Raw genomic sequence first — 23,397 nt, 5'->3', positions numbered from 1 at the left:
TTAGACATGGCATGTGAGGACCAGGCAGATGCTGCTGCTGCCCTCACGCAGAGGGGATGAGGAGGTAACTGTTTATATACCATTTTCTAATTACCATCTTTATTGCAGTAAAGCAGGTATAACAGAATTTATCATCTTCACCATCATTCAAAGCATACAGTGTCAAAAGGCCAAGTATAAACCTCTGTCGTTGAAGAAATAAACCTCCAAAATGTTTTTGTCTTGCAAAAGCAAAACACTGTACTATTGCATCACAGTTTGGGATAAAATCTTCCGGCAAAAGCAACTTAAGGGAAGAAGGGCTTATCTGGCTCACCGTGGGGAGTCGAAGCATCTGGAGCTTGAGCTGTCAGTCATCCAGTGTTTCTCGTTCAGTGTCAGGAGACAGAGCGGGCCACGAAGGCAGACCCACTCCTGCTCAGCTTTCTTCCTCCAGTTCCATGGCCCAGGGTCCCAGGCAGAGAACGGTGACATTTACAGAAGCTGTATCTTCCCACCTCATTTAGAGCAATCAAGTTAACCTCCCACGGGCATGCCCAGAATGCTTCTCCCTGATACATCTGTCAAATTGGCAACTCCATGTCTGCCACCTGGGGCTTGGAACGTACACATACCTGTTCCAAAGGCTTGGGGAGAATTACCCTAGCCCCCCAGCTCTACTTCCTTACCTGACACCAAGGTTCTGTCTTGGGCCAGTTCCACTCCATACCTGAAGCCCTCCTTGGAGGATATCCTGTGGTCCTGTCATCTTCAGCATCCTTGGGTCTCCATAGCAACTTATTCTTCGCCCTCATAGCTTCAGGCAGGGGCCTTTCAGGGCCTGTTTGTGGAGCAGCAACACATTGCCTGGCTGCAGCTGTCTCTCCACAGCTTCTCTGTCTCGCATCTTCCATGCCTCAAAACCAGTGTAAATGGATGATGCTTGGGGTTCTGGTGATCTAACTAACCTCCAATGGGTAGTTTTACCCTCAGGACATTTTCTCCATTCTCCTGGGTCAGTGAAGTAGATTACTCTGTAATAGTATTATTCTCTTTTTATCAATTATAGGTACTGCTTCCACCCAAATACCATTCTGCCTTGAATTTTCCTCTGTCAAACAAATTAGTTTGTTATTTAAATTCAATTTCACTCAAATTCTCAAGGTGTGGACAGAGTGAAACTATTTTCTTGGCCAAAATACCAAATGAATGTCCATTACCCCAGTTCCTTATAGAGTCTCTGTTCTTTGAAATGTTAAGAGCCACTGTCTGTTTCTCAGCACTCTTCTCTTCCAAGCTCCCAACATAATGATCCTCAAAGCTCTGCTCCCAGCATTCAAAGCTCTGCTCCCAGCATTCAAAGCTCTGCTCCCAGCATTCAAAGCTCTGTCACCAGCATTCAAGAGTTTTTCCAATTCAGAGGTCCAAAGTCTTTGATACAGGAAAGTTTATATAAGCAACAACTCCACTCTCAATACCATGTTTTTTCTCTTGTTTTGATTAAATACACACACACACCCCTAATAAAAGCAGCTTAACAGGAAAGGGTTTATTTTAGAAAACCGTTCAAATGTCTGATGGTGAGGAAGTTAAGGCAGCAGGAACTTGAAGCAGCTGGCAACATTGTATCCATGCAGACAGCAGTGGGGGAAATTCATGGATACTGTTGCTTAGCGTTCTTTCTCTACTTATATCCAGGCTCAGCCTATGGTGCATGGGTGCTCTCACCTCAGCTGATGCTATCTACATAATCCCCATAGGCATGCCCAGAGACAGTTTTCCCAGCTGATTCTAAATTCTGTCAGACTGAAAATTAATACCCACACCACACCGACTATATATGTTCTCCTTTCTCCTGCCCCTCCAGCCTCCATAACTGCCATAACTATTTTTGTTATTATGGATATAGCAATTCTAAATAACTATTGTATGAATTTTCCAGCCAAATCAGAGGCTAGCTTAAAAAAAATAACCTTCTGCATGTCTGTTTCCTACTATCAGTTGTTCCTTATGTAGGAAAGTTCCTTCCAGACAAATAGCTGAGCCTCCCTTTAATGTCTTATCACTTATAGTAATGGCTACACAGTTCTTCACAGCCCCTTTACAATTCTATTTTATATCTGCATTGTGAGAAATGCAGTATGCTCTCTTGTTCGTCATGTCTTTGCATGGCTCCCCGTATTCAACAGTAGATCACATTCATCAAGGAAGCATGTCATCCTATAGCACACAGGAGGACACTCAGCCTTGGTTGCATGTCTTCGCATGCACAGCAAAGGTTATGCATCCTCCATCACAGCAAGGAGGCACACCACCCCATGTGACATACAAATGGAGACATGGCCATATCAGGATTCTTCATGAGGACACACCACTGTCAGATAGCTTGACCTCAGTCATATGTCTTATTTGTGGCAGAGACAATGCGATGGTTTGGTTGTGTCCCTTTTCAGACATTAGTTTGAGTTGATTCTTCCTGAGGAGACAGAAAATGTCTGTTTCTCACAAACAAACCAAAGAAATGATTCCATCCAACTCTATTCTGGTGAACCAACTGGGATTGTTTACAGGAGCATTAGGCAGGCTGTTACTTATGGAAGCACAGGCAATTCAAAGACAATGATGTCACTGAAAAGTCCCACCTTGAAATGAATGTCAACTCCTAAGGGCTCTGCCATTGAAGAGTGCCTATTCCTTATAGAGCTAGAATTCTCCTAGATCATGTTCATCTGAGGCAGGAAGGACTGGTGACCCTCCCCTTCTTTCTATGAGGGAAAATTCACATTGCCATCTGGTATCAGACAGGACTCTTGCAATAATCTGTTGTCATTTTATAAGGTTAGCCTCACCACACTGACCCTACTCTCTTCCTGTTCTATCCAATGAAATGATCACCCGCTATGGATGTCACTAGATTTTTCATGTGTTGTGTTGCCGTGCGTGACTTCAGGAGAAGGTATTCTGCTGGTCATCGCAGCTTCTACCACATGATAAACCATCATCATGTCCTCTCACAAGAAGGGATCCACTGTAACACTCAAATAGAACATGATAAATCATGTGTCTTCATGTGACTTTCTCCACATCCTCACCAACATGTCATTGTATATGTGTGTGTGTGTGCATGTGTGCCTAGTGTACATGTATGCATACATGTCATATCTGAAAGTAGTTGATTTTGGAGGTAATCCTGCACAGATCAAGAATAGGGAAGTTGCATAAAGAAGAAAAGAAAACCAGTGAAGGGTGTGTGGTGGGCATACAGGATGAGAATCACTGCTGCAGTCCTTGAAGATGGAGAAAGGGCAGGACATCTTCTCTTGGGTCTGTCACCAGGGCATTGACTCTGCACTCCAGTGGATCTCCCTTCTGACATGGCAGTCAGCCTGAGGGGGGTGAGAAGCTGTTGACTTGTGCAGGCAAGCTACATGAATTCTCTACTTGAAGTTTATGTTGGAGGATAATGGGCCTGACACTAACAGAGCCTGTGTACTTCAGTCACATCCTCTTGAATCCTTGATTGCTAAGGACCATTCTTCCCCTCCTCTTAGCAGCTGCTCATAGGAAGAGTACAATGGTACAATGAAAAGAGTCTCTTTTGAGGCTGTGGTAGCCTGGATTCTGTCTGCCTCTTATTCACTGTGTCTGGAGACAATTACTTTCTATCTTGACATTCCAGCTTCCTCATCTGAAAAACAGCACTCATTTGTGGCTGAGCGATGGCATTATAAAAATACAGCAATGATGGCTGTCGTCACCTCCCTCTATGCTCTGGAAGCAGGTTCTAGGAGCTGAGGAAGCTGAAATTCGAAATACATAGGGTGGAGCAAGAAATGGAGGGCTTGCTTCAGGGTGATGTTGCAACCACTGAGTCCTTCTTTTTTCTGGATGAGCTTGAATGGGTAATACCTCTTTATTACTTTATTTTTGTGTCCTCTTTTTCCCCCCATTTTCACAGATGGCTGCCAGGTGAGAATTGGATGAGGGAGAAAGGAAAAGACCAGGTAGACTTCCTAGGAGGTCACCAGAGGTCACCAGTATTGGGAAAGAGGCTTTAGGGTTGAAACTAGTGAATGAGTGGTGTATTCTGACTGAAGTATGACCACGTGTCCCATGACACACAGATGGCCTGAGTAACCCCCAAACCTACATTCTGCTTAGTGTGTTTGGGTTCCTTGTAGATGATGGCAGAGAGAGCCATGTCATCTCATGGCAGAAACAAATCTGTGAAAACAGAGGAGATAGGAAACGATGTAGGTTTTAAACAAATGATGAGGAAGATAAAAGTGGCGAACTGCCTTCTGGTTCCATGTTGGTACACGCAGCTGCAGTGTTTGCTCATGCATTTATGGTGTTTGCTCATGCAGCTGCAGTGTTTGCTCATGCAGCTGCAGCGTTTGCTCATGCAGCTGCAGTGTTTGCTCACGCAGTTATGGTGTTTGCTCACGCAGTTACAGTGTTTGCTCATGCAGCTGCAGTGTTTGCTCATGTGGTTGTAGTGTTTGCTCATGTGGTTGCAGTGAGCTATGGATACAGTGTTTGCTCATGCAGCTGCAGTGTTTGCTCACGCAGTTACTGTGTTTGCTCACGCAGTTACAGTGTTTGCTCATGTAGCTGCAGTAAGCTACAGATAGTGTTTGCTTAAGTGACTGTGGTGTCTGCTCACACACAGTAGATAAGCAAGCCAAATGTAGTGGTAATCTGATGCCCCAAAAACTGTGTTCAGAGAGACATGTATAACAAAAATGGGCCTATCAAGTGCAGGAGAGTGGAGAGGAAGGATGAGTTTGTGTTTGGAAGAATCTTACAAAGGCAGTGTAGTCTGAAGGAGATTTGAAAATGCCAGCAGGCAGCCCTCTAGCCCAGGGGTTCTCAACCTTCCTCGTGCTGCCACCCTTTACTACAGTTCTTCATGTTCTGGTGATCCCCAGACATAAATTACTTTTTGTTTGTTTGTTTGTTTGTTTGTTTCGAGACAGGGTTTCTCTGTATAGCTCTGGCTGTCCTGGAACTCACTCTGTAGACCAGGCTGGCCTCGAGCTCAGAAATCCTCCTGCCTCTGCCTCCCAGAGTGCTGGGATTACAGGCGTGTGCCACCACCACCCGGCTCATAAATTACTTTTATGGTTACTTTATTACTATACTTTTGCTACTGTTATGAATTATGATGTAAGTATTTTTGATGATAGAGGTTTGCCAAAGGGTTCATGACCCACAAGTTGAGAACTGCTCCTCTAGTCAGTCACCAGATACAAGATGCCCAAGTTCCCTAGGAATAAGCCTCCCTTATTACCCCAGTCAAACGAAAGAGATGTGATGACTATATTTTTTGTTGGCATCACCAGAAGAATTGAAAGCTGTCATTTCATTGAAAATTATGGCCCAGTGTAGAACAATGTTTATAATCACAGAAACACCCAGATATGCACACATGTACACATACAGGCTAAGCAAGGAGGCTGGGGTCTCAATATCCCCTGTACACCTCCAATGACTTCCTTTCTTCTATTACTAAGGGCTCACCACCTGTATCATATTACTATATCATAATATGTGTTAGCATATGGGCATGTGAGGAGCCATTTAGGACCCAAACCACCACAGCACTGATTGCACTCATACATTTTAATACTCTTTAATGTTATTTCTGTTGCCACTTTGTCTCCATAAAACATCATTTATGTTGGACAAAATTCTAATAATATGATGGTTTATGGCAACAATATTCCAGGCTGCTGCTTCTTTGAATTCCTAAAGCTACAAAGTGCATCATGTTGCTTGCTGATGACTTGTGTATCACGTTTGGGATATGGACGACCAAACTTTTGCTCACTTTGTATCAGATAATTTGAGTTTCATAACCTGCATCAGGTGCTCATGCTTGCCTTTCACTTTGCTTATTTTTCCCATCTTTTTTTTTCAAGACAGCACACACACATAGTTAACAAATAATAAGTCACAGCCAGAAGTAGGCTTCCAATGAAGCTTCTGTCACTTGTTTGGTTGTTCCCCAGCCCTGGGGGAGAGGCCTTAACTGTACTCATGTGGTCATGTGCTTTGGTCAGATTTACAGAGCGTGGAATACCAATGGTAATCTGCTGTGACAATGCAGGCCTGCTGCTTGCATTTTCCTCCATGTGGTTTGCAACGGCTCCCAGACATGCGGGATATGGTTAAGGTGATGTTTAATTGTAATATGTTTCGTTTGGCTTAGCGGACACTGTGATTTGGACCTATTTTTCTCCTCCTAAATGCATGTTAAAATTTAATTCTCACAGATACTATGACTAGATTCTGTCCTCATGAATCAGCTCATCCACGCATGTTATCAACAGATTAATAGATTGGTGAGGTAATGGGAAGCATGCATGGAGAATGGTTCAGCCAGAGAGTTGAGCCCCGCCTTTTACACAATGTCTCTCAGATGTGATGCTCTTTGCCACTTTGGACTTCTGCTAGCAATGAAGCTATCACCAGATGTGGTTCTTCAGCTTTGAGGCAGACTGGGAATGATCACCACAAAGTATGCATTTTGTGCAGTTAGCAACAGAAACTTGGTGAGGCGGAGGTAGGAGGGCTGTGGTCACTTCCACATAGGGGTTGCTGTTGGCCATCTCAGGTGCCAATCAGAAATATTACCTTTCACTATGCTGTCACTAGCACAGTGGTGTAAAAGTTTAGAATTAGAGTCCACACTGGAATACAAATGTGTTTTATTCTTACAGCTGGAAGAATATTCAGATAATAGAGAAGAGGCAAGGTTTGATAGCTACAGAGCCTGATACTATTCTGTGGGAAACTTGGAAGATGAAGCTGTCATCCATGTCTGGCTAAAGTGGTAGCACTCCCAAGTCATCACAAACCGCAGCTCTAATGACCAGTGTATACTAGAAGAACACAGAAGACACACTGGTTTATGGGCATTTTCATTCAAAGAGTATTTAAGAACACTGCACCAAAATTTTTGAATTCTTTAAAATTTTGTTATTCCTATATGAAAGAGAGCACAACATCTCCAAATTTTGTCATAGATTATAGTAATTAAATACATTTTAATATAAAGTTGTGAAGCTTATATACATTTTATTTTTATTTTATTTGTGTATATGTGTGTGTACCTGCATGAGTTTATGTGCATTATTTGAATGCAGGCGCCCTCAGAGGCAATAGGTGGGTGTAGAATTCCCTGGATCTGGAGACAGTTGTGAACTACCCAGTGTGGATGCTGGGAACTAAACTTGGTTCCGCTACAACAGTAAACACTCTTAGCTGCTGAGCTGTGTCTCCAGGTCCTTAAATAAACTTCAAACTATCAGTACAATAAAAATCAGTTTCAGTCATCCATGCTAAAGAAAGACTGAATTATTTTTGTTCCAGCTAATGTAAATAGTGTTAAAAAATTATGAATTTAAAACACCATAAAATGCACTATAGAGCTGGCTGTGCCACACAGTTCATTAATAATAAAAACATTGTGATTTCTCCCTTGAATTTCATGATGCCATTATATTTTCATTCTTTTTACATTTTTAAGTTTTATGGTAATTTTTAATTCTGAATATTCATTTTAAAACTACTTTTATTTATAAATTTATATTAACTCGTTTAAAGAAGACTCCCTTCCACCATATTGTATGAGTTTCAAGGGCCACACAATTAAATGTACCTCTGGAAATGCTCTTATTTTTATTTTTAAATATTTATTATTTTATTTGTATGTGCATGCTTGAGCATATGATGTGCACTCCCTTCATGCAGGAATATGTAGAGGCCAGAAAAGGGTAATAGATTCTTCTAGAACTGGACTTATAACAGTTGGATGCTGGGAGTTGAACCTGGGTCCTCTATAAGAATAGCAAGTATTCTTAACCACTGAGCCATCTCTCAGCCCTCCTAGAAATACATTCAAAAGATCATGAAGACAGTAAGTCCTCTGTGCTGTTTCCCATTCTTCCTACTCCTCAAATCAACTGGATTTGCTTTTTCAGCTGCGATTCTATTGGCAATTATAGTATCCCTAAATAACATGCTTACATTGCTACTTCTTGATTTATTCGATTTTAGGCAGCATCTACAAGCTTCTTCCTTGGCAGATAAAATTGTAACTACTGTTCACCATCTCTGTATGCTTTTATCATTATTTTTAGTCAAATAAATAATCCATATTTATCTCTTAATTCTATAAACATCACATGTTGCAGAAGCAGGCTTTAGACCAGAAGCACTGCTTCTTTGTAGCACAGGTTTGAGACTTACTGAAGCTTGTCTCTTTCCTAGAGAAGCTATGCTAACATCTGTTCTCCCCAACAGTTTAACTCTTTCCCTGTTCAGTGGCATATTTAATATATAAGAAATAAAGATTGCATGCATAAAACAATGACCTTAATTTTTAGTTATACAAAATTACTAATTTCATCAGGCTCTTAAAGTTATTTTTCTGTTGTACTTTGGAACAATTACTCCACTCTATTTTTTCTCTTTGTGCTAATTTTAATGTGTAGTCGATACACTGTGTTTAGGCATATTTTACAATATTTTATCCTTTTATTTTAATCACTAAAAATAAGAGCAATTTAAGTTTTAGTTGCTATTAAATGCATTTCTGTATCTCATGGCTATAAAAAATTTCATATTGTAAATACATATATTTAAATATAAAATAAATTGTCTGTGGAGGCTTGTTTCCACTGCCCTTTTCTGAGCCACAGGTTGTAAATAAAACCCTACTGGTTATGAAGACCAAATGAACTTTGTTTTTAGAATCTGCACTTAATTTTTAAGTATTACAAAGCAATTTCTTAAATAAAAACAAAGGAATTCCATGATCCTGAAGAATTTCAAATTTACTTAGAGATGACCATTCCCATCTTATTACCTTAAGAATGTCAACTGTCTAGTATTCTTAAACAACAGGTGGACAGGAGGAAAAGCAAGTTCTGTTATTCATTGAGTCTGCAAAAACAAAAACAAAAACAAACGAATAACCAAACAAAATCAGCAATTTCCGCTTCTCTGTACATCTGCTTTAAAAGTGTAGGGGGTCTAGGTTCAGCCCCTGCAGGCTCTTCGGTGGGTGGTTCAGTCTCTGAGACCCCCACCATGGGCCCAGGTTAGTTAACTCTGTAGGTCTTCTTGTGGTGTCCTTGACCCCCCACCAGCTCGCTCAATTCTATCCCCCACTCTTTCCACAAGACTCCCTGAGCTCCCTCCACCTGAGGTTGGCTGTGGGTCTGTGCATCAGCTGCTGGATAAGGATATCGGGAGCCACTGTTTCCTGAGATGGTTGCCAATTTCAATGGCTTCCCCCATTGAAGCTGCCTTTCTATGATCTGACCAATGTGTGCTTGCACCTTCTTAGAGTGTTGCTCCTGTATACCTGGGTCATCTTTTTACTAGCCATTAGCTGTCTAAACTTTTGAGTACGTGTGGGAGCTCTTCCAAGTCCAAGGACGTTTACAGTCCTTTGTTCTCTTGTTGCAGTTCTCTGATTTGCTTATTTTCCTTGCTAGAGTCCCGTAACTAGGGGGGACTGTGGCCAATGACTTCAACTTTATTAAGTTCTTGGATGTGGTCCTGATGGTGCTTCCTGGCTTCTTGGGTGGGTGGACAGCTGTGGTGTACTCATGAGAGACTCTGCTGAGTGGTCCTGCTCTCTCTACCTCTCAACTAGGGATTTAGCATTATTGTGTGCCTTTTCAATTGTGCAGCTCCCTGTAAGAGTTCTCCAGGAGCACGGAGAGGTTAGCTCAGCTCTGGGACTAGCAGCACACACCTGCTGCTAGTGCACTACACACTCAGCTCCAGTCCCCCTAAGCTGTCAGAGACAGCAACGAGGACTCCCATTTCCCCACTCACCTCCTCAGCCAGGAGCCTGCTGCTCTCATTCATGTCCCAGACCTGGACCTGATCAGAACCAGAGCATCAAGCTTCAGCTCTGCTTTCTTACACAGTCCTACTTGCTGCTGAGAGAACTGGCATGTTCAGGGACTTATGATAATATATTGTTCCTGATAAATTTTAGACTCCTTTTACACCTTGTGTTCTGAAGTTTGGTAATGATTTGAAGTAAGTAGATACCTTTCAAATTATTTTTATTCTTATTTCTATGCATATGTGTGTGCCTGGGGGAGGCAGGACACATAAGTGCAGTGCCTACTGAGGCCAGAAGAGGACATTGAATCCCCAGGAGATAGAGTTAGTCAGCTGTGAACTGCCCCACATGGGTACTGGGAACAGATCTAGGACCCTCTGAAAGAGCAGCAAACATACTTATCTGCTGAACTGACTCTCCAGCCTAGCATTAATTGTTTCTTAGAGTCTGAAGATTTGTTAATGAATTCTAGATTGCTGTCTAATTTATGCATGTACCTGTCTATCATCTATCATTTATCTACATCACTGCTTATCTATAAACTTGCCTTTCTTTTGTCTTCCTTCCTTCCTGTCTTCCTTCCTTCCTTCCTTCCTTCCTTCCTTCCTTCCTTCCTTTCTTTCTCTTTTTTATTGGTTTTTTTTTTAACATAAAAAGGCTTTATTTGCAGGGGAGCAGGAATTTAATAAAACAAGCAGAATCCCATGCCATCTTCCGACTTCTCAGACTCTGCTTTCTTCTCATCTTTCTTCTCTGCTGCAGCGAGGCAGAACTGAGCAGCAGGAGCCACAGAGCCAGGGGCAGCAGAGACAGCCACAGCCCCACCAGCAGGCACACTGGCCAGCTTGCCAGCACCTTGAGCTCTGACATCCTCAATGTTTTTTTTTTTCATTCAGCTCATGGATGACCTTGTTGAGCCAGTTCATCGGCCGCCTTGATGCCCACGCTGTCTGGTATTTTCTTGATTTCTTTGGCACTAGGAGCAGAGTTGCCCTCAAGGACAGCCAGCAGATAAGAGGTGATATAGCACTTGTCGGCTGAGTAGACAGACCTCACTCGTGCAATCTTGGCAGCTTCCAGCAGTTAAAAAAAAAAAAAAAAACAAAACAGAAAACTTTCCGTTTCTTTATTATGAATTTCCTAAGGTCAAATATTGGAACTAACACATTTCTTCATATTTCATCTCTTTCTTTCTTTGCACAACTGTTTAGGGAAAGTCTTGAGCCTTTCACTGAACATTTTATTTGAGCTATTAGAATCTTGATTTCAAAGAACTCCTATTTGTGTTCCTTCTGCATAGCACCCTATTCTTAGACGATGTGGAAAGCCGTGGCAGTATTCGCCATTACAAGATGGCGCTGGCTTCAGCTGTGCCAGCTCAGTGTTCTTGGTAAACAAGTTAGGTACGCATGTGCAAGAGTATTTTCACGCCAAATCTCTGCCCATCCCGGGGCATTCTAATGAGGTGATGAGTGAACAGCCAATTAACTGTGTACACGCCACACCAAGGGGTATATAAGCAGCGCCCATTTTGGGCTCGGGGTCTTCCTCCACGAAAAGCTTCAATAAAAGCTTGGCTGCAGAAGGATCCTAGTGTCCTGCGTGCGTTCTTGCTGGCGAGACGAAAGCGCGGGACAAGACATGAGTGTGCTATTGAAATATTGATCAAGGAAGGGAGCCCAGTTTTCAGGAGGCACTGGGCTGGGATTAAGCATCAGCTAAAAGTTGTTTAAGTCACTGTTCCTGCTAACATAAGTTCCTTACTTTTTGGTGTACTTTGTTTTCTGGTTTGTGTGTATGTGTGTGTGTGTGTGTGCATTTTGCCAGAATGCACATTGATGGCCTGAAGATACCAGGAAAAACACGAAAATAAAAATAAAATATCTATGCCTGACATTTGCTATAAGGAAGCAAGGTAGAAAATAAAAGTTAATGTTATATCAAGTAAGTGATTTGTTTGCCTGCCCCCCCCACCCGGATGTACCTTTGGTTCTGTTGTACCCACTGATTACTCTCTCTAAACACAAGTGTGCACTGTGTGGATGTGTTGCACTATCCTGGGGAAATGAGAGCAAACATTTACCCAGCCCAGGTAGGGAGCGAATGATAGACCAAAGGGAGGCCTGAGCAAATGAACAGAGCGCCCGGTGAGTCTGACTGAAGTTTCTCACGGGAGCAGAAATGACACCACCAAAGTCCCCCCCCCCCCCAGCATGGGTGATGGCATCTCCAAAGCCTCCCCGTGAATCTTGTAACCAGGGTACACTGTACAATGTGCAGGCAGCCAAACAGGTTGGAACGTGTCTTTTCCTTTGGGCTGAGTTTCTTCCAGGCAGCTTGGCTGCTGTCTGTCTCTTCCAGGTATCTTCTGTCTCTTTAAGGTAGCTTGGCTGATTAGGCCTTTCTCTGGGCAGTGATGCTGGACTTCTAGTGTCTCTCAGAGGGCCTTGTTTATTTATTCTTGAGGAAAGAACCTAGAGAATCTGGTCAGTTTCAGGAACTTTTGGAATTTAAGGAGCTACCCTGTAGGATGCAAAAAGTCTTACCTCCTTTTAGAACAACCCGTGTCTTAATACACTCCTCTCCAAAATGGAAAGCTTTATTTTATAGGACATTACTACACGATATGGAATCATTACAGCCAGGAACAGGTGAGAAAATACCAACAGCAGTTTCAAAAAAAAAAAAAAAAGTTAGGACCTGCCTGTTATTATCACCACAATCACTATTGTCACTGTTGATGACTTCTCTCTCTCCTCCTCCCCCTTTCCTCCCTCCTCTCTCCTTCCCTTTCCCCTCCCCTTTCTTTCTCTTTTCTGCTCCTTTTCCCCTCCTCCCTGCTTTTCCTCCCCTCCCCCTCCCTGCTCCTTCTCCCCTCCCCCTCCCTGCTCCTTCTCCCCTCCTCCTCCCTGCTCCTCCTCCCCTCCTCCTCCCTGCTCCTCTTCATCATCTTTTCTGTTTAATTAATCCCTTGCTATGGGTAGCTGAGCACCAGGAAATCTGTAACAATGTAAAACTGAAGGCCTACCCTGGAGACAGGCAAATAGGACAGAGTGGAAAGCCATTCCGGATGTGTTTGGATTTTCAGATTTGAGTAACTCTCTGGGATATATTTCCTCACAGTCGAGTCTAGATGATGTGTAGATTTTAGAAAAGAGAAACAGGCTGCAGGGTTGGGGTAGGGTTGAGGGGTTGGGGGCATTGTTTTTCTTTTGAGTCAGGTCCCGCCCAGGTTGGGCTGGAGCTCATTGTGCAGACCAAGCTGGCCTGGAACTGGTGGTAATCCTGGCTTTCTCTCCTGAATGCTGGGATCACAGCATGGGATGCACCAGGTTTAAGACTCTTGAAAAGGATGTGGAGCACTTGGGAGGAGAAGTAACAGTGGGCAGGTGCTAGAGGCTCAGTGGTAAAGTGCACTGAGATGGGGAGAAACTCAATTGCTTTCCCATTCATTTTAAATTGATGTTTGAGTTCCTTAGGCCACTGTAATTCTAGGTAGGTAGAGGCTGTAAGATCAGGAGTTCAAAGTTATGTTCAGCTATATAGCAAGTTCCAGGCTGGCCTGGACTACATGAGATTTGTAAATGGGATTTGTTTCTTAAAAACAAACCTATCTGTCTGTCTATCTATCTATCTATCTATTTATCTATCTATCTATCTATCTATCATCTATTTTTGCCTGCATAAAGACATAATGATGAGAGAAAACAGATCAGCAGAAGATAGATTTGAGTTCCTCTAGCTTGGCTGTCTTGGCCTGCCTTCTACAAATTTCTTCAACCAGGAAGTTAGTTTTCTCATCTTAAAGAAAGAACAGATTACCTACAACCCATACCCTAGAACTGTCTGAATGAAACAGTATTTAAGCAAGCTCTATATCCTGGCTAGTGTTTAATGTGTGGAAAGCCTGCTACCATTAATACTACATTACAAACCGCAGAACTTTCTAGCTTTCTGAAAAACCATTCACGTCCATTAGATGTGGGAGGAGTAAAGAGATGAGGGAAATATTGGTTAAAAACAAAACAAAACAAAACAAGAAAACAAAATTTTAGTTTAAACAGGAGAAATAAGTTCAATGATAGACTTATTAATCAACCACAGTATATACTATAGTTTCTACTACAGTACGACTACAGCACGAACTACTGTGTATTCAGTAGTTTGAAAACTACTGAAATTTTAAGTTTACTTCCCATACATGATGACTATTTAAGTCAATGCATATGTTAAATAGCATCATTCAGCCATGGTACAATTTTTGTCATGTCATAGAATTTATACAATGTTATGTCCCTCATTTTGTTTCTGATTTTGTTAAATTGGGTACTGTATCTCTGCCTTTTAGTCAGTTTTGCTAAGGGTTTGTCTATCTTATTGATTTTTTTCAAAGAACCAGCTCTTGGTTTTGTTGATTCTTTTTATTATCCTCTTTGTTTATAATTGATTGATTTTATCCATGAGTTTGATTATTTCCTGCCATCTACTTCTCCTTGATATGTTTGCTAAAACCTTCAGCATACTCTTAATTCATTAATATGGGAACTCTACAATTTATTTATGAGGACACTTAGTGCTATGAACTTTCCTCTTAGCATTGCTTTTATAATATCCTTTATGTTTGGGTCTGTTATGCCTCCATTTTCATTGAATTCTAGAAAGTCCTTAATTTCTTTATTTCTTCCCTGACCCAGTGATCATTGAGTAGACAGTTGTTCAGTTTCTGTGAATATGTAGGCTTTCTGTTGTTCTTATTGTTGTTGAAGTCCAGCTTTTAATTCATGGTGCTCTGATAAGATACATGGGGTTATTTCAATCTTTTGTATCTGTTGAGGCTTGCTTTGTGACAGATTAAGCTCAGTTTTTGAGAAGGTCTACTCTAGCTTGTTTCTTGGGTCTGTTTGCTTGGAAAAATCTTCTTCCAGTCCTTTATACTAAGATAATAACTGTCTTTGTTGCTGAGATGTGTTTCTTGTATACAGCAGAATAATAGATTTTGTTTATGAATCCATTCTGATAGCCCGTGTCCTTTTACTGGGAAGTTAAGTCCACTGATGCTGATAGATATTAATGACCAATCATTGTTAGTTTTGTTGTTTGTGGGGTGTATGTGTGTGTTTCTCTTCTATTGGTCTTAGTATGTGAAATTGTTTATTTCTTGTGTTTTCTCGAGTGTAGTTAGGCTCATTGGGTTGGAGGGGGTTTTGTTTGTTTGTTTGTTTGTTTGTTTTTTCTAGTATCCTCTGGAGGGCTTGAAATATCTTTGTTTCTCCATCTATGGCAATTTAAAGTTTTGCTGGGTATAGTAGTCCGGGCTGGCTGCTGTGGTCTCTTGGGATCTACAGGATCTCTACCTACCCCTTCTAGCTTTTAGAGTCTTAGATGAGAAATCAGGTGTAATGCAGGCCATTCTGATGTGGGCCCGTGTACCTGTTCAGGGAGACCCGACTGGGCAGGGGGCAGAAGTGAGAGTCCTTGGTCCAGTCTGGTTGCTGGAAGCGCTGAGAGGCCTGTTCCAATGCTTCACACAGAGGGTTTAGATAAGAGGAGACAGCCCATGATTTCAAAACTTTATTATAGAAAAGTAGGGGGGAGATAAAAAGGTAAAGAGAAAGAAGAGAGAGAGAGGTGAGAGCCAGCCATGGCCATGTGGAAAGAGAGTGGGGAGAGAGAGGGAGCAGGCCGGCAAGAGACAAGGGAGAGAGTAAGAGAAGAAAAGAGGACAAGAGGGCATGGGCAAGAGAGCAAGGAGGGGCCACACATCCCCTTTTATATTGGGCCAGGCTACCTAGCTGTTGACTGGTAACTGTGGGGGCAGGGCAAACCTGGCTGTTGTCAGGTGACTGTGGGGGTGGAGTCTAGCCAGAACACTAGGGACCCGGGTCATGACCCTATGTGACTGATGGCCACAGGGTTATGTCTGGCATCGTAATTCTAATTAATAGGTCTGCCTTTATATGTTACATGGCCTTTCTCTCTTGCTGCTTTTAATATTCTTTCTTTGTTTTATATATCTAGTGTTTTGATTATTATCATAGAATATTTGATTTGTGGTAGGAGGATTCCCTTTTTTGGTCTAGTCTATGTGGTGTTCTGTAAGCCTTTTTTACATTTATAGGCATCTGTTTCTTTAGGTTAGGGAAATTTTCTTCTAGGCCTTTGAGCTGGTAATCTTTTCCTTCTTCCATGATGGAATTGGTGGAACAGGATTCCAAGCTGGTTAGTTTTGGTGCCCTAGAAGGTCACCACAGGAAAGCAAAATGCTCTTAGGGTCCCACAAGGCTCCTCCAGACTGAAGAGTGAGCCCAGAGCTAGACAGTGGGACTCCAAGGTCCATGCACAGTTCACCTTTGTCTCTCATGCTGTTCTTTGGGAATTTATTTACTACATCCATTTATTGATATTTTATAATACAATTAAAAAGGCTATCAAAGAGTTTGTTTGTGAGTATTTCCCTGGGTTTCAGTTTGTTCTGGTAATTTTGGAAAGAGCTTTCATTCTTCTTTGTAGAACCTATTGCTGCCCTCTTGGTCACTCTACCAATAGTCAGCAGAACAAAGGAATATCCTAAGGTGATAGGGATTTTTAATCAGAAAACACCCATAATTTTTAAAAACTATATAGACTTTTTGTTGGAACCACTAATTATAAATTATTTTCCTTCATAACGTTTATAGATAAGAATGATTGAATATTGATTAGTATTATTGTTTCAGATTGCATTAATTGTTTAAAGTTCATGAAGCATCCCTAAGGGGTCCCAAATACTTGCCAACTATGCGGCTTTCTTTTATTTATTTATTTATTTAGACAAGTTTTCTCTGTGTTGCCGTGGCTGTCGTAGAAATCAGTCTGTAGACCGGTCTGAACTAGAACTCAGAGATCTCCCTGCCTCTGCCCCCTAAGTGCTAGGATTAAAGGCGTGCATCACCATGTCTGGCTATCACTGCATGCATTTTCATAGCACTACTTTTTTTCAATTAAGACATTGCTTTTGAACATTCCATCCATTTATGTAACACACTTTTTAATCATATCCATTTCCTATTGCCTTCTCTCATGCTGCTCTTCCCCCTCAGGCTAAACCTTTTCTCTTTTCCAACTAGTCCCTCTTCTGTTCTCTTATCTTTTCCATTCTGTTTGTTTTCATGGCCCAGAGTTAAATTGGGGTTGCTTGCATGAGCATGGGTGGGGAGATAATCACTAGAGCCTAGCAAACTTGTCAGGGGCTACACAATAGAACAGCATGTCTTCCCCTCCCCTAGCAATCATTACTTGCCAATAGCAACTCTGGGAGGGGTGGGACCCTCAGGAAGCCCATCCCACTTATGACAAAATATTAACAGGCCCATTTTGTACAGGTCCTGTGCCAGTCACAGCTGCTGTGAGTTCACGAGGGTCATGGCTATGTGTCTGGAAGACAGTTCCACAGTACTCCTCCACATCCTCATTTCTACATCCCTTCTGTCTTAGGTGATGCTCCTTGAGCCCTGGAGAGCCCTGTATGGCTTCTTTTTTATGGTAAGGTAAACTTTACAAGCTAGGGCATTAATGATAGATGAAAGTAAGGATTCCACCAAGTCTAGTTTGGTGAACAAATGAGCTTATTTGGTTTACTTCAAAGAGCATGGACGATTACAAAGTAGCCATACCACAAGAAGTCTCACCTTGCTTGGATGATGATGTCACCATAGCTGCAGACAGAGTTAGAAGTCATCCTTCGGTGAACCTATGGGGCCTATAAGACCACATGCAACTTGAAAAGAATTATACACAGCCTGGTGGATGGTACAGGAAAGAGTGACTTGAACCTCAGGTAAGAGTCTAATGACCCTCCCCACCTGCTTATTCTATACGGGAACATCAACAGGCTCAATCTTGAACAAAGACCACCCAGGAAAAAGCTGTCAAACCTGGAGGGGAGGGGCAGTGTCAAGTCAATCAAATGTTCTTGTTCAGGCCATGGTTCATTTACCCTTCCTACAAGGGCAGTGCCTGAGAAGCAGGCACTGAGCCACTGATGTTAGAAAGGCCCACAGGACATTTTGCTCCCATGAGTCAGGATTTGCTTCTGGGCACTGATGCAATGTGTGATCATTTTGTGTGTTTGTGAGATGCTGTTATGATCCCCTCTTGGAGAACATCCCACTGCTGCTATCTATGGCTGCCTCCATCAGACTATCCTCTCTGACATCATCTCATCATTGACTGTTGCTATGGGCTGTCGCGTACAGCCTGTGAGTAACTTTGACTGTATTAAAGTTTTCATTTATTTTGTTTTTTGCAGTGGTTAGGGTCCTGCCTGGGGGTTTCATGCTTAGCTCTATGCTCCTTTCTCAGACTCCCAAGCTTGAGTGCCTGGTGATCCTGCAAAGCTCTCGATCTCCCTAAGCTTCCATCTTTGATTCCCCCATCATCACAACCACCTATTGACTCCTTGGTAGCACCACAGGCATTGAAGTTTTATTCTGATGTGAGATTTTATGAAGTCATTATACACAGAGCACTGGGTTACTAATTATACAGATATACATCTTCCATGCTATTTACAGTTTTTTTCCCTCTTAACCAGAATATACTGAAGCTGTAATATCACATCAACATTCTCTTGTCAAACCCAGTCAGGAGGATGGGACACCTACTTAAGAAACATTTTATGTTAAAAGGTACCTAGTCTTTGTTAGGTTGTATTCTGCTACAGAAGACTCACTTCTGGATGCATGATTCTGCCACAAGTTGGGGGTGTCGCATCTAACGTTTCACACTTAGCATTGCCTCCCTTTCCTATGTTAGATATTGTCTACTCACAAGGAGTTGGAAGTTTCAAGAGACTAAGAGACAGTGAGCACTCAGGTGCTATCTTCTTTGGCTGTGTTTTATGTTTTCATAACCAATGTGAACGTTCTAAGGAGACGTGGGCTATTTCCCAGGTGACCTCAAGTGCTCTCTGCCAGAGGTGGATTCTTTGCTGAATTATTTAAGGGCAGCAAACCATTGACCTACTCTGTTAACAGGGTAGACTGTTGGGTCACTGTTCCTGGGATGATGGGAACAAATGAGTCTTCACTTTAAAGAAGATACTAAAAACCAAGGAAATTATTCCACCCAGATCCGGCTTGGTGAGCCGAGTTGACTGGGGTTACTTAAAAAGTATGAACGAGGGTTTTCCTACAGGATCCTGGAGGTCACAAAGGTGGCTACATATTTGAAGAGCCCAACCCAGTAATGATATATCCCTGTAGCTTGCAAGTAGCTCTGATGTCCAGTCTCTTCTTTCTTGAACTTATTATTGAACCTTGGGAAGAATGTAAGAATCTTCTAGCGTTCTGAGCATCTTAGGCCTTGTAAGTTCCTTTAGCTTCTTGAGTCTTAGGAGTGTCCCACTCCATTCTAAGAGGGAGGAAAATGGCTACACAATACCCAATGTATGATACTTAAATACTAAGCTTAAGGAACCTGATTCAGGACTTGGTGGGCTCCTTTTACAAAGCAAACACTGTGGACTGGGCTAGCTCCTCTAATGGTCTGGCTGGGTCCATGACTCAGACCGACATAAGACAGATGACAGGAGAAAACCACAAAAATGTATTTCATAAAAATTCAGAAAATAGCCGGGTAGTGGTGGCACACACCTTTATTCCCAGCACTTGGGAGGCAGAGGCAGGTGGATTTCTGAGTTCGAGGCTAGCCTGGCCTACAAAAGTGAGTTCCAGGACAGCCAAGGCTACACAGAGAAACCCTGTCTCAAAAATAAAAATAAAAATAAAAATAAAAATAAAAATAAAAATAAAAAAATCAGCAGATAAAGTAAAAGATTTCCATATTACATTGGGCATTTAAAAAAAGTAAAACTCTGATAAGAAGGTCCTTGGGTAGGCTTGTTAATTGAGTGCAGTTGGTACAAAGATAAGAGTTCACTGGCCCTAAACTTGCTTGGGCCAGATTTCAATTAGCTTCAGTTTCCTGTCCTTGTTAAGAACATTGCTTTCCTTTCATGTAGGGAGGTATACCTCACAAGGGAATAGCCTCTCTCCTCCATAAGTTCAGGGAAGGGACAATGGATCTTCTTGCACCTGCTGTTTGTGACGTACCTCAGAAGTCTTTAGTGCAGTAGAGTGGTACGTTTATGGTGGCTTATTCTTGTGCCAAGGTTCACATCTCATCCATTCAGGGAACTACAGACAGCTTCTTATTCTCTTAAAGAAACATTTTTAGTAGATTAATTTTTATTTTATGTGTCTGGATGTTTTACCTCCCCCCCCCTCTCTCTCTCTCTGTGTGTGTGTGTGTGTGTGTGTGTGTGTGTGTGTATACAACCTGCATAAAGTGTCAGGCAGAGGCCAGAAGAGGACACTGAATTCTGTGGTGGTTTGAGTAAGAACAGTCCCCACAGAACCAACAGATCAGCCAAACTTGGCAGCTTGTTCCCTGGTTCTTCACCAGCTTGTTTATAGGTTTATACAACCCAGGCCTACCTATCCAGAGATGGCACGGACACGTCTCACAGGCTTGGTCACAGGCTAACCTGGTGAAAGCAATTTCCTATTTGAGATTTCCTCTTCCTAGGTCTATTTACATTTGTGTCAAGCTAACAGGAACTAACCAGCATAGGCTGCATAACGAAAGTTTCTAAAGTGGGAAGGTTCAGTGGCCTAAATAGGTTTCTGATGATAGCTAGGTTCCAAATGCTTTGCAACCTCAATAGCTAGGTTCCAAATGTTTTGCTGCTTCAAACAGATGTCCCCTTTACAATATAGGTTTGCTGTAGTCTACAGTAGAAATAATCACAGAAATAACTGCAAACACAGCCCTTAGATCACAATTATCTTAGACTAAAATAAGCTTTGATTAATATGTTTTCACTGTTCTTCCTGGCAACCTAAGGAAACAAAACAAAAGAAGGGGGAAAGAATGTTGGGTATTGTGGCAGGATTTTCCCTGTCCAGTACATTAGTGCAGAGGAGGTCTGTGATTGGATAGGGAAGAGGTAGGTAGAGCTAAGAGTTGCAGAGAGACAGGGGAGAATAGAAGAGATGAGGGGAAGGAAGATGGATACCAACGTGTACCCGCGTGGCATTTTCCAGCCACAATTAGCGTTGGTTCCACAAGGTTAGAAATATTGGGATAAAGCTTTAATCATTATCAGTTGGCTCTGAAATTATTATATTGGCATCTTGTAAATTGTGATATTATTGATACATAAATCTGATTGGTTACTTAAGCATTAAGAGTCTTGATTCTACCGGGTTAAAGGGTCTTGTGATATGCAACCTCATATAGTTACTCGAATGTGGGATCACCGACCACATGGGTTTATGGCTGAAGAAGAACTAGCTGCACCAGGGACAAGCGTCTGATCGAGGGAGTGTGGTCCACCAGGGCAGGAGAGTTTGTTCCGTTTGTTTAATAGTTCTTGCAACAGATGGCAAACCAAAGTGTTGGGTAAGTGTCCACTAGAAAGTTAAGATTATTAGCCTGAGAGTTAGAGTTTTATTTTTTTAAAACTGAATAAATGAGTAGTGCTAAAATGAACCACACAGACTCAAAAGCAGGAATGAGACGGTTTACCCTTTTTTTTTTTTAAATATTTCCTGCAACAGGGTCTACTCTAGGAGCATAAAAATGTTTTCTGGTTTGGTGGTATGCTGCCGTCAAGGAGTATCTGGATGAATGTTGAAAAAATTCTAGGACCTACTGCATATGAAGTTGTTATAATAATAATAATACACATCATCCAGGAGAGGTGAAACATTTTTACTTTTCTTCTGTTTTGACCCAAGGGTCTCAAATTCAGAATTCTCATGGCTCTGCCTCCACAGAGCTGGGATTACAGACAAGGGCAACTAAGCCAGCCCTGTGCATTTCTAAAGTTAGACACTGTTTTGTTAGTTTCATTCTCCAACACTGGCAACATGCCGTTCAACTAAAGCAAGACGCCTCTTTCCTTGAAGTTTCCTCTGAAAAATAGTTCTGGCAACTTCATCGTTCACTCAGCAACAACAGAAGGATAAGCACTGGATCCGAGGAGCAGAAGCTGGTTGCCTAAAATTCTACTCAGGTGGCTGTTGCTGTATCACCTCATGACCCCATCCTGTGCTAAACCTTTCTCATTTTTCAGCAACTCAGGCTTGCTTTAGGCCTCCCACTGTCTCCACTCCTTAAATGCTTCAGGCTTCTAATTTGAGCTCTAAGTCTTTGATGCCCCCTCCCATTAGACTACCACTCCTCTCCCTGCCCCCACACCATGGTGTCTAACTTGTTCCAAGTTAACAGGTCCATGTACTTTCATTATTAGATTTATCATTTTTAATCAGTGGTAGGAATTAGGTTGCTAATCATTTCAATTATCTGTCAAATTAGTGATGGTGGCATAATTATCATCATCATGAGACTTGCGCTATCACTACAGTTATTCATATTATCCTGGGGGTAATGGCTCCCAGCCCATAAAGTCTAATTTAGTAGACACGGGGTTTTTGTTTATTCCTGAGTCAGCAGACCTAACCCAGCATTTCCACAGTGAGTAGGTGCTAGTGACTAGCAGCTAAGCACTACTGGGGAGCCCTGGCTAGGAGCATGGAGGCCTTGTTTGCAAGTGTGTGTGGTGCAGGGTGCTGCGTCGCCCTCTACCCAGGGTTAGACTGTTTTGGAGGCGCACAGACCACGCCCCTCCCCAACAACAAAGCAAAGGCAGCTCCATGGCTTTTGCCAAACACTCAGGTCATGAGGACACGGAGGTTGGCTCCGCAAGGTTTGAGCGGGCCAGGTACCGGGAACCCAGAGGCGCGTGCAGTCCCAGCTTGAGTCTCCCGCGCGAACCGGAGCGGACGGCTCCACCGTGGACCTGCGCGGTGGGGGGAAGCCCGCGCAACCAAACCCGCCGGCCAGTGCCGGTCGCGCGCCCCCTTTGCGCGCTCCCGCTCCGGCCGTGAGACTAGGACCTCAGGTGGCGAGGCCCGGGTGCGGGTGCGTGGCCGGTGGCCGTGCGAGGTTTCTCAGCGCTCACCGAGCCGCGCTGTCCCCCCGTCTGTACTCAGTGCGCTGGTCCACGGCAAACTCCGCGCGCTGCGTGCTCGGGGCCGCGCCAGCCCGGGTGGCCGCGTGCAGGGTGCAGGGAAGTGAGCCCAGCAGGGAAGATGGAGCTGGCCACGCGCTCCCAGGTGAGGGTTTCTCCCAGCCCTGGTCCCCGGCTGCTTTCAGCACGCCCCTCCCTGCCCTGCCCTGCCCTGCGGGTCCACGCGGTGGTCCGGGTGCTGGGAACTTAGGTCCTGTAGATGTGCGGGTGGCTCCCTGCGGTACCACCCCGGGTCTGCAGGTTTGGCCCCTGCAGCCCCAGCTCAGGTGGGGATGCCTATTCTAGAGCTGCTGGGCGGGAGCGCAGCGCTGGGAGACCTGGGGGAGGGGCGCGCGTGGGAGGGCAGCGTGCAGTCTCCCCTCAACCCCCTTCTTCGCCAGAACTGGCACCAGAAATCAGGAAGATTAAGAAAAAAACAGTTAAAAAGAAAAGAAAAAGGAAAATTCGAGACTCACACTATTCCAATTTGGTA

At 43.0% G+C, this 23,397-nt stretch overlaps 1 protein-coding gene across 5 annotated transcripts in view; it reads left to right on the top strand.

Annotated features, from left to right (window-relative positions):
- The first annotated feature begins 22,750 nt into the window (after nt 1–22,750).
- The window catches only part of Cdca7l (cell division cycle associated 7 like), a 33,862-nt gene continuing 33,215 nt past the window's right edge, over nt 22,751–23,397 (top strand). The window contains exon 1 of one of the 5 annotated variants that reach the window (XM_052184828.1): nt 22,751–23,010. In XM_052184828.1, coding sequence (XP_052040788.1) covers nt 22,987–23,010 — 24 coding nt within the window. In that variant the 5' untranslated portion in view covers nt 22,751–22,986. The remainder of the gene's footprint in view (nt 23,011–23,397) is intronic. The other 4 variants (XM_052184827.1, XM_052184826.1, XM_052184830.1 and 1 more) reach the window with 4 other exon arrangements.

This window comes from Apodemus sylvaticus, chromosome 6 (assembly GCF_947179515.1).
Source record: "Apodemus sylvaticus chromosome 6, mApoSyl1.1, whole genome shotgun sequence".
Classification (NCBI taxonomy): Eukaryota; Metazoa; Chordata; class Mammalia; order Rodentia; family Muridae; genus Apodemus; species Apodemus sylvaticus.
This window is presented reverse-complemented; position numbering and strand designations above follow the sequence as displayed.